The following is an 11,471-nucleotide window of genomic DNA, read 5'->3' on the forward strand; positions in this document are numbered from 1 at the left end:
GCACTGAGTTTGAAGGTCGGCCTTGAAATACATCCACAGGTACACCTCCAATTGACTCAAATTATGTCAATTAGCCTATCAGAAGCTTCTAAAGCCATGACATCATTTTCTGGAATTTTCCAAGCTGTTTAAAGGCACAGTCAACTTAGTGTATGTAAACTTCTGACCCACTGGAATTGTGATACACTGAATTATAAGTGAAATAATCTGTCTGTAAACAATTGTTGGAAGAATCACTTGTGTCATGCACAAAGTAGATGTCCTAACGACTTGCCAAAACTATAGTTTGTTAACAAGAAATTTGTGGAGTGGTTGAAAAACGAGGTATAATGACTCCAACCTAAGTCTATGTAAACTTCCCACTTCAACTTTATATGTAAATATGTACCTCAAATACCTCATACCCCTGCACATTGACTCAGTACTGGTACCCCGTGTATATAAGTTATGGTTCCTCATTGTGTATTTATTATTATGTGTTTTACTTTTCTATTATTTTATCTATTTTCTTACTCTGCATTGTTGGGAGGGGCCGTAAGTAAGCATTTCACTCTTAGTCTACACCTGCTGTTTACGAAGCATGTGACAAATACAATTTGATTTGTAATGACACAACACACTACTAGTAGGTGAGGAGAATATGAAAGTGTTTCTGTGACATTCACAAGTAATATCATCAATCTTACCTAGAGGTCAGTTGTGCTAGTATTTCAGTTCTGGGAGTTTTGTGGCATCTCTATGCTGTACACTCAATACAACAGAAAAGAGTTATTGACTGAACTGTGTTCAGATTGGTTGTTAATTGTAAGTCAACCAGCACTGGCGGTATTATCTCCTGTCTCCTGCAGAATGGAAGGAGTGCCGGTGTTGTGCCGAAAAGCTCCCCCCTGCCAGAATTCTCCCCCCCCCTCACATGAACGCACACACACTCAATTCTTCCTTGCTACGACTTGCTTGCTAACTGAGATTTCTGATCACGTTAGGCTGCATTTCATTAGATTTTTTCAGTTGATTTTTTATGTCGGTTTGATTGCGGGGAGGAACTAGTAATGTCTGCAGGTTTCGGTTTGGATATTTGTTTCAAGTGTATTAGTCTATAAATAAATCTCTTTTCCAAAATTCGTCATCTCTCCATGTCTTATTGACTAGTAGTTGTTCTGAAATGTTTATTGCTTGCCTACATTTTACTCCCTCTATGTTTACACACATACATTCATTATTATTTTGGATGCCTATCCTGATGTGAAGTTTGTTCTATAGAAAGTATTTGACTCTGATGTGTGCCACAGAAAGTATTTGACTCTAGCCACAAAATTAAGAAAATTAGAACGGGGAGGATTTTGGGAAGGCTATTTTCTTGCCTGCTGAACCCCCCCCCCCCCCTTCTAATTTCCTTAATTTTGTGGCTAGAGTCAAATACTTTCTGTGGCACACATCAGAGTCAAATACTTTCTATAGAACAAACTTCACATCAGGATAGGCATCCAAAATAATAATGAATGTATGTGTGTAAACATAGAGGGAGTAAAATGTAGGCAAGCAATAAACATTTCAGAACAACTACTAGTCAATAAGACATGGAGAGATGACGAATTTTGGAAAAGAGATTTATTTATAGACTAATACACTTGAAACAAATATCCAAACCGAAAACTGCAGACATTACTAGTGTCTCCCCGCGATCAAACCGACATAAAAATGAAAATGAAACGCAGCCTAAAGTGATCAGAAATCTCAACTAGCAAGCAAGTCGCAGGAATGAAGAATTGAGTGCATGCGCATTCATGCGAATAATTCTGTAAGGGGGGAGCTTTTCGGCACAAGACCAACACCCAAAATGAGTACCGCTAACTATTTCAGTCCAAGTCAAGCATTGATCAATACGCTTTATGAGTTGGCCTTGGAAGCTGAACTGACACTATTTATTGCCATGGGAATAGAGGACTTGGCCAACAGTTGTTCTCACAGCCTTGTGGCTCGCGTGATGGTGTGACTTGCGGCAGGAGACGCAATATGTTTTCCAAATACAGTTTTTTTATCCACTTGGTCAAACCAAGGTTACATTTCACAATATCTCATTTGTACTAGAACTATATCAAATCAAATTGTATAGGTCACATACACATATGAGGCAGATGTTATTGCAGGTGTAGCGAAATGCTTGTAGGATCAGACGAATGCCTAAAAAAATACTTTCTTACATCTGAATGACTGCGTCTTTGTCTCTACGTGGATTCAACTGGTTGTACCTGCTCTTTTAACCTCTTTTATACCTTTAGTCATTTAAAGGTACAAAAGTACAAGTATTAGATAATATCTTTCATAAACATAGCGGAACCCTTAGTCACAGTGTTTTGACTTGCCAGTTAAATGAATGACAGACAGCCACTTGTGTAAGGAAAGTGCTAACAACATGCTACATCATTTTCCACACTCGTCAGTCAGGTTTTCTATGTCACTCTCTGGGAGGGCTGCTTGTAGTATTGGTAGCTTAGCAGAATAGTAATACTATAAGATTTTAGACAGCATCCTTACGTAACTTAAAAATCACAGGAGGTTGGTGGCACCTTGGGGAGGATAGGCTTGTGGTAATGACTGGATCAGAATCAGTGGAATGGTCTTAAATACATCAAACACATGGTTTCCTTGTGTTTGATGTCATTCCATTTACTCCGTTCCAGACATTATTATGAGCCGTCCTCCCCTCAGCAGCCTCCTGTGTTGAAAATAGGACTATTGTTTAGTTTTAAACAAATGACAGCAATCAAGCCCCAAAGGTTAAAAACCGTCAACAAATGTAACATTATGTTGACAAGAACATGCACTAACTAAATAGTGCATATGAGGCTGTCTGTCCTATGAACCATTTACCTAAGACAATAACCTAATTTCACTCAAATCAAATATGACCTAATATTTGGCTTCCTTATTAAACAACAATACTGCCTTATCTTTGTAGAACTCACTTAATTCTAGGGAAGCTGTCTTCGCACTGATTTTACAACGTTTCATTCCAGACCGTGTAGAGTCATAGTGTAAAGAGTGTAAATAGCGCCATCTACTGGGTAACAATAACAACGCTGGTACATCTATTAATTGTGAGCAGTTTGCCATGGCTGAAACCCAGATTACACAGTATTGTCCTTCCGTCAATAAATACATTAGGAAATGAATATAGGCCATAAAAAAGTATTGTTTTATTTTGTCTTTCAAAATACGTTCAAACATAAACCACAATTGTGCATTAACCAAAGACAGAACTGCATAAAAGCAACAACTGAAATATCATAATTATAAACAATAATCAGCAAATATAAACAGTTGTCATTACAGTAGTTATCATTTAAATAAACAATTTTTGTTATTTTACATTGATTGTTTCATGTAAGGCTTATGGAAACATTCAATAAAGATGGAATAGGTACATTGATAAATGTATCAGACTATGCTAGGGTTCACAGCAATAGCAGTCTCCACCACAGGGTCTCGTCCTCACATGGTGAAAGAAGATGCGTTGTCTGTAGAGGATCCATCCATAGACTTGCGGACAGTGGAGACATACATCTCTGACGTGACCCTGGAGAAGCGTCGGGGGTTCATGACCCTCTTCCCAATGCACCACACATCCTCCACAATCTTCCTGAAGTGGTTCCTGAACTTCACCCCAATGAAGGCGTATAGGACCGGGTTGAGGCAGCAGTGCAGGTAGGCCACTGTTTCCGTCACTGTCTTGGCCACTTCGGTGGCATCCACCTGACTGCAGGGCAGGATCTTGAACTTGTTGACCGTGTCGTAGAGCAGCGCAGCGTTGTAGGGCAGATGACAGATGATGAACACGACCACCACAGCCAGCACCACGCGCACCGCCTTGTGCCTCTGGAAGTTCTTGGCACGCAGCAGCGTGACAATGATGTTGGCGTAGCAGAAGCCCATGACCAACAGGGGCAGGAAGAAGCCCACCGCCATCTGGGTGCTCGGGACCAGGATCTTCATCTGACGGGCCGTGGCGTTGTCTGGGAACCTGAAGTCGCAGACTACATAGTCCTCCTCCTCTAAGAATATGGTGTTCTCCAGATCAAACGGTGTTGTAGCATTGTTGTAATCATAGTTGTCATAATAATTTCCAAAGGTGCTGTGTGCAGGCACATAACGTTCGTAGTAGACAAAGGTAGGGACAGAGAGGAGCAGGGCCAGGTTCCAGACTGCAGCGCAGATGATGCGGCTGTAGATCAGGGAGCGGAGCCGGAAGGAGCGCCGGGCCTGGACGATAGCAATGTAGCGGTCGGTGCTAATACAAGCTAACAGCAGCATGCCACTGTACAGGTTGACGCTGTAGGCCCCACGGAGAACCTTACAGGCCACCGTTCCCATGGCCCAGTCACTCTGCTCATTGTAGATGATCAGGGGTAGAGCCACCACAAACAGCATGTCTGCTATGGCCACGTTCAGAAGGTAGACGTCCGTCATGGACTTGGCCTTCTTGTAGAAGGCATAGGTGACGATCACCAGGATGTTGCCCAATAATCCCAGGATACAGATGACAGAGTGGATGTAGAGTCGCACCACTCTCTCCACACTGTTGTTGTCTTCCATATTACATGGCTCCACCAAATCATAGTCATTCGCCACTGAATTGTTAACTGTTTCCTCGCCATTATCCGTATGGTTCATTTTCTCCTATAGATAAATAGAGAGAGCACTCAGAGAAGAACAGGTCTTTTATTTAACACACTTGGAATTTATTTCAACATACAGTATGTACTCATGGCATCTCCCCCCCCAAAAGCATTTGTGTCTTATTGAAATGTATCCTATCACTATCAACTACTCTATACGTATATTATTTTAACTACAAAGCACAATTCTGATTGTAGTTAATTAACATCCTTACAAAAGTGTGACTGAAGTAATCTGGAGTCGAATAGGGTTGGCAACGTGGTGCAATTCAGAGAAAGGAAATTTGCAGAGAACCAGGTCACATAACCCCAATACTGCTTGAGTGACCCAAATTCTTCTTTAAATGCATGAGTGTGGTTAAGTATCTAAAGTGAACAACTGAGGCTGGCTTTCAATGATGCACAGTACTTCATGTCAGTATTGCGACTTTTAGGGGAGATGCCCTAAACATTTGTAATTTTAAAAGATCTGTGTTTTGAATATAAAAATGTCTCAGTGTTATTGACAAAGACATTAAATTGTTGTTCTGCTTCTTGTTGTTGTTCCTATTATTCACTTCTGCATGGTGGCTGTTCCCAAAGCATAAAGACTGCAGGAGTGGCAAAACAACCACAGCAAGGTAACAATGGTTTGATTTACAATCTCGCCTGACTTCCCTGATCAAATGTCAACTGAAGCACATGATCAGCTAAGTGGATATTGGAGAAATTAATGTATGTACAAGGAGCATTGTGAGTTCATATGAAGCTAATTGGATATCTAGAAATGATATCAGATGTATGCATGGAACATTATCTTATGTATACCTTCATCCATGTTAGATTACTCATACATACTGTATTTCCCCCTTCATTCTTATATAACATCCCACACCACCTGACAGATGAAGTGAAGACATACAGTACATCCACATACCTTAATGTTTTCTATACATCCCTCTGAGGTATAGGTACAAAGGTACATCCACTGGCTTTATTTTCTTTTTCTCTTCTGACCTATTAGTGATGGTGGCTTAACTACAACCATTTCAGTTCTTTCATGTTAGCTGTGAAGGATCAATCTCGGCCAGACAGCCTAGTCAAATGCTTTTGCATAGGCTATGCTGTAGAATATGTTTTGTGGGATATTGCTTATTCTCTGCGGTGAGGTGCCCCTTTCCTAGCTGCAGAGTGTATGCATACATTTCAGCAAGATCCTGAGATTTCGGGGGATTTATTCCCAGGTTATGTGAGTTCAGACCGTGTAATAAACCTAAAAAAAAAAAAACCGTCTCACGTAGCATGGACCTATTGCACACAAGTAACTGTTTTCAGTGGTGTAAAGTACTTAAGTAAAAATACTTTTTTTAAATATATTTTTTGAGTATTTGTACTTTACTACTGCTTCTGATCTGGCAGACTCACTAAAGACAAACGCTTTATTTGTAAATTATGTCTGTTGAGTGTTGGTGTGCTCTTGGCTATCCATAAATAAAAAAACAAGAAAATTGTGCCGTCTGGTTGGTTTAATATAAGGAATAAAAAATGATTTCTACTTTTACTTTTGATACTGGTATTTTTTTTTGTATTTTACTGGGTGACTTTCACTTTTAATTGAGTAATTTTCCATTGAGTAATTTTCTATTACTTTTTCCAAGGGTGACAGACTGTTATGATAGAAAAAGTATTTTTGTGAAATGAATGAATGGTAATTAAAATTGTATAACGTGCATCAATGCAGGCAATTACATTTAAGACAATAGTCAAAAAGTAGAATTTGAAACGAGTTGCAAACAACTGTGTCAATTTCAGGAATGACATGTTTAGAAATCAACTGATTTTATTACAATAGACAATGTAATCTAAAGTCAAATCTAGTTGAATGTCATGTTTCCAAATAAAGATTTAATGCATGTTGAACATATTTAACCCAGCAGTTTCCCTTACATTAAGAACAACAGTAAATTATATATTTTATTAAACATGGTAAGATTGCTTAAGTCACATATTGTTCCATGTATTGTGTAAGAGAGGACTTACCAGAATAACGGAGTAATCAAGTTCCACAAGACTCTTGGGACTATTCTAAGCCAAGTTTGAAAGGAAGCTGTGAACCTCAGAATCTCTCAATTAGAGAAAACAGGAAGAAGTAAAGTTTTTCTCTGTTTGATCAACCTAGACTGTCAGCTGTGGGAACAAGCAGTGTCGCAGCATGCATTGACGTTTTCAAATAAAAACCTGTTGGCTGACACCTGCAGATCTCAAGATCTGAGCAGAAGAACTCAAGAAACATGCTCATTACACCTTAACTCTTTATTCACCTTTGAAACGTATTGACTGTTAATGATCGCTCACTTCTATTCATTCAACTATTTTGCATATTAGGTACACTGGGAACAGTGTGCATTATTTTACAGACATGCATTACGTGGGGGATAAAGTTTCAAAGGTCAAAGTACTTGATATTTAGCAAAGCAGTGTCGCTGTTTAGTACCATCATGTGAATAAAGCATGCATACATTTTACAGTGCCTTTGGAAAGTATTCATACCCCTTGACTTATTCCACATTTTGTTGTTACAGTCCAAATTAAAATTGTATTGAATATTTTTTTTTCTCTCACCAATCTACACACAATACCCCATAATGACAAAGTGAAAACATGTTTTTAGAAATGTTTGCTATTTTATTGAAAATAAATACAGAAATACCTAATTTACTTAAGTATTCACACCCGAGTCAATACGTTGTAGAAGCACCTTAGGCAGTGATTACAGCTGTGAGTCTTTCTGGAGAAGTCTAAGAGCTTTCCACACCTGGATTGCACAACATTTGCCCATTATTCTTTTCAAAATTCTGTCAAATTATACTGACCAAAAATGTAAACACATACTGAAACAATTTCAAAGATTTTACTGAGTTACAGTTCATATAAGGAAATCATTCAATTTAAATACATGCGTTAGGCTCTAATCTATGGACTTCACATGACTGGGTATACAAATACGCATCTTTTGGTCACAGGCATGAATCAGAGCACGTCAGTATCTTGTGTGACCACCATTTGCCTCATGTAGCGTGACACTTCTTAACATAGAGTTGATCAGGCTGTTGATTGTGGAATGCTGTCCCACTCCTCAATGGCTGTGCAAAGTTGCTGGATATTGTTGGGAACTGGAACACGCTGTCGTACGGGTCGATACAGAGCATCCCAAACATGATCAGTGGGTGACGTGTGGTGAATATGCAGGCCATGGAAGAACTGGGATATTTTCAGCTTCCAGGAAGTGTGTACAGATCCTTGCAACATGGGGCAGTGCATTATCATGCTGAAACATGAGGTGGTGGCGGCGGCGGATGAATGGCACGACAATGGGCCTCAGGATCTCATCACTGATCTTTGTGCATTCAAATTGCCATGGATAAAAGGCAATTGTGTTCTTTGTCTGTAGCTTATGCCTGCCCATACCATAAGCCCACTGCAGGGCACTTTGTTCACAATGTTGACATCAGCAAACCTGCTCGCCCACATGACGCCATACACGTGGTCTGCTGCTGTGAGGCCAGTTGGATGTACTGCCAAATTCTCTAAAATGACGGAGGCGGCTTATGGTAGAGAAGTAAACATTCAATTCTCTGGCAACAGCTCTGGTGGACATTCCTGCAGTCAGCATGCCAATTGCAAGCTCCCTCAAAACTTGAGACATCTGCAGCATTGTGTTATGTGACAAAACTGCACATTTTAAAGTGGCTTTTTGTCCCCAGCACAAGGTGCACCTGTGTAATGTTCATGCTGTTGTATTAGCTTCTTGATATGCTACACCAGTCAGGTGGATGGATCATTTTGGCAAAGGAGAAATGCTCACTAACATGGATGTTAACAAATTTGTGCACAAAAGTTGAGAAATGTTCTTTATTTCAGCTCATAAAACATGGGACCAACACTTTACATGTTACCTAATAACAGTTTCAGACGGTTCTTGGAGCTCCCGCATACGTATTGCAATTTATAACCCTGTGGCACCAGGACAAAAATAGATACAATTTCATTACACAAGGACCCCTTGTGCTGGGGACAATAAAAGGCCACTAAAATGTGCAGTTGTCACACAACACCACTGGTCTCAAGTTGAGGGATATTGCAATTGGCATGCTGACTGCAGGAATACCCACCAGAGCTGTTGCTAGAGAATTTAAATGTTTTAGAGAATTTGGCAGTATTTCCAACTGGCCTCACAACAACAGAACACGTGTATGGCGTCGTGTGGGCGAGGGGTTTGCTGATGTCAACGTTGTGAACAGAGCGCCTGATGGTGGCGGAGGGGTTATGGTATGGGCAGGCAGGCATAACCTACAAACACAATTGCATTTTATTGATGGCAATTTGAATGTACAGAAATATCGTGAGGTGATCCTGAGGCCCATTGTGAGACCCATTTTCTTTTTATAAGGTATCTGTCACCAACAGATAAATATCTGTATTCCCAGTCAGGTGAAAATCCATAGATTAGGGCCTAATGATTATATTTCAATTGACCGATATCCTCATATGAACTGTAACTCTGTAAAATCTTTTAAATTGTTGCATGTTGTGTTTATATTGTTGCTCAGAATAGAAACACGCCATGGCATAGCACTAGTGCAAACTATGAATGCGCAGTGGTAGTATGTGCAGAAACTACAGGCTACACAATAACCATCTCTAAACTAACATATTATGAATAAATACTCATGCAATTAAGACAATGCTGGCACAGACAATATAAAGTTGAAGTCGGAAGTTTACATACACTTAGGTTGGAGTCATTATACCTCGTTTTTCAACCACTCCACAAATTTCTTGTAAACAAACTATAGTTTTGGCAAGTCGGTTAGGACATCCACTTTGTGCATAACACAAGTAATTTTTCCAACAATTGTTTACAGACAGATTATTTCATTTATAATTCACTGTATCACAATTCCAGTGTGTCAGAAGTTTACATACACTAAGTTGACTGTGCCATTAAACAGCTTGGAAAATTCCAGAAAATGATGTCATGGCTTTAGAAGCTTCTGATAGGCTAATTGACATAATTTGAGTCAATTGGAGGTGTACCTGTGGATGTATTTCAAGGCCTACCTTCAAACTCAGTGCCTCTTTGCTTGACATCATGGGAAAATCAAAAGAAAAAAAAATTGTAGACCCCCAAAAGTCTGGTTCATCCTTGGGACCAATTTCCAAACGCCTGAAGGTACCACATTCATCTGTACAAACAATAGTACGCAAGTATAAACACCATGGGACCACGCAACCGTCATACCGCTCAGGAAGGAGACGCGTTCTGTCTCCTAGAGATGGACGTACTTTGGTGTGAAAAGTGCAAATCAATCCCAGAACAGCAGCAAAGGACCTTGAAGATGCTGGAGGAAACAGGTACAAAAATATCTATATCCACAGTAAAACGAGTCCTATATTGACATAACCTGATTGGGAGGTCAGCAAAGAAGAACCCACTGCTCCAAAACCACCATACAAAAAAGCCAGACTACGGTTTGCAACTGCACATGGGGACAAAGATCATACTTTTTGGAGAAATGTCCTCTGGTCTGATGAAACAAAAATAGAACTGTTTGGCCATAATGCCCATCGTTATGTTTGGAGGAAAAAGGGGGATGCTTGCAAGCTGAAGAACACCATCCCAACCGTGAAGCATGGGGGTGGCAGCATCATGTGGGGGTGCTTTGCTGCAGGAGGGACTGGTGCACTTCACAAAATAGATGACATCATGAGGGAGGAAAATGATGTGGATATATTGAAGCAACATCTCAAGACGTCAGTCAGGAAGTTAAAGCTTGGTTGCAAATGGGTCTTCCAAATGGACAATGACCCCAAGCATACTTCCAAAGTTGTGGCAAAATGGCTTAAGGACAACAAAGTCAAGGTATTGGAGTGGCCATCACAAAGCCCTGACCTCAATCCTATAGCAAATTTGTGGGCAGAACTGAAAAAGCGTGGGCGAGCAAGGAGGCCTAAACCTGACTCAGTGTCAGGAGGAATGGGCCAAAATTCACCCAAATTATTGTGGGAAGCTTGCGGAAGGTTAACCAAAACATTTGACCCAAGTTAAATTATTGTGGGAAGCTTGCGGAAGGTTACCCAAAACATTTGACCCAAGTTAAATTATTGTGGGAAGCTTGCGGAAGGTTACCCAAAACATTTGACCCAAGTTAAACAATTTAAAGGCAATGCTACCAAATACTAAGAGTGTATGTAAACTTCTGACCCACTGGGAATGTGATGAAAGAAATAAAAGCTGAAAAAAATAATTCTCTATACTATTACTCTGACATTTCACATTCTTAAAATAAAGTGGTAATTCTAACTGACCTAAGACAGGGAATTTTTACTAGGATTAAATGAATGTCAGAAATTGTGAAAAACTGAGTTTAAATGTATTTGGCCAAGGTGTATGTAAACTTCTGACTTCAACTGTAAATACCATGGATGTCATATCTGAAATATAGACAAACATTAGCTTCATGTTAAACAGTACTGTATGTGCAGTTAAAATGTAAGAAAGTAACAATAAGTGAGTCAGAATTGCTAACAGCATAAAACCCACAAGAGTAAACCCACAACTCACTTTATGGATGCACACACAATCTTCCTGGTAACAACACTGAACTTGGTCAGCAGCCAAACTGGCGTCTTCATCTGCCGACAACGACAGCCACAGACCTGGGATGGGTCAGAGTCTAAATATGCATTCGGGCCTTGGAATCAAGGAGGCTGTTGATAGACAGCTGAGAAAGGGAGAACTCACCCTAATGGGAC

The 11,471-nt window shown here is 40.0% G+C and overlaps 1 protein-coding gene across 1 annotated transcript; it reads right to left on the reverse strand.

The window, feature by feature from the left end:
- Positions 1–3,175: 3,175 nt before the first annotated feature.
- Positions 3,176–7,281, reverse strand: LOC115164417 (C-C chemokine receptor type 6). Its single transcript, XM_029716906.1, has 2 exons — positions 6,696–7,281; positions 3,176–4,677 (listed from the first exon to the last, which is right to left on the reverse strand). The coding sequence occupies exon 2, from the start codon at positions 4,669–4,671 to the stop codon at positions 3,493–3,495; it is 1,179 nt and encodes a 392-aa protein (XP_029572766.1). The 5' UTR covers positions 4,672–4,677; positions 6,696–7,281; the 3' UTR covers positions 3,176–3,492.
- Positions 7,282–11,471: the final 4,190 nt, after the last annotated feature.

This window comes from Salmo trutta, chromosome 1 (assembly GCF_901001165.1).
Source record: "Salmo trutta chromosome 1, fSalTru1.1, whole genome shotgun sequence".
In the NCBI taxonomy this organism is placed as follows: domain Eukaryota; kingdom Metazoa; phylum Chordata; class Actinopteri; order Salmoniformes; family Salmonidae; genus Salmo; species Salmo trutta.

Bases quoted from the DNA above. Each gene is read 5' to 3' on its own strand.
- LOC115164417 (XM_029716906.1), bottom strand. From the start codon at position 4,671: ATGAACCATACGGATAATGGCGAGGAAACAGTTAACAATTCAGTGGCG.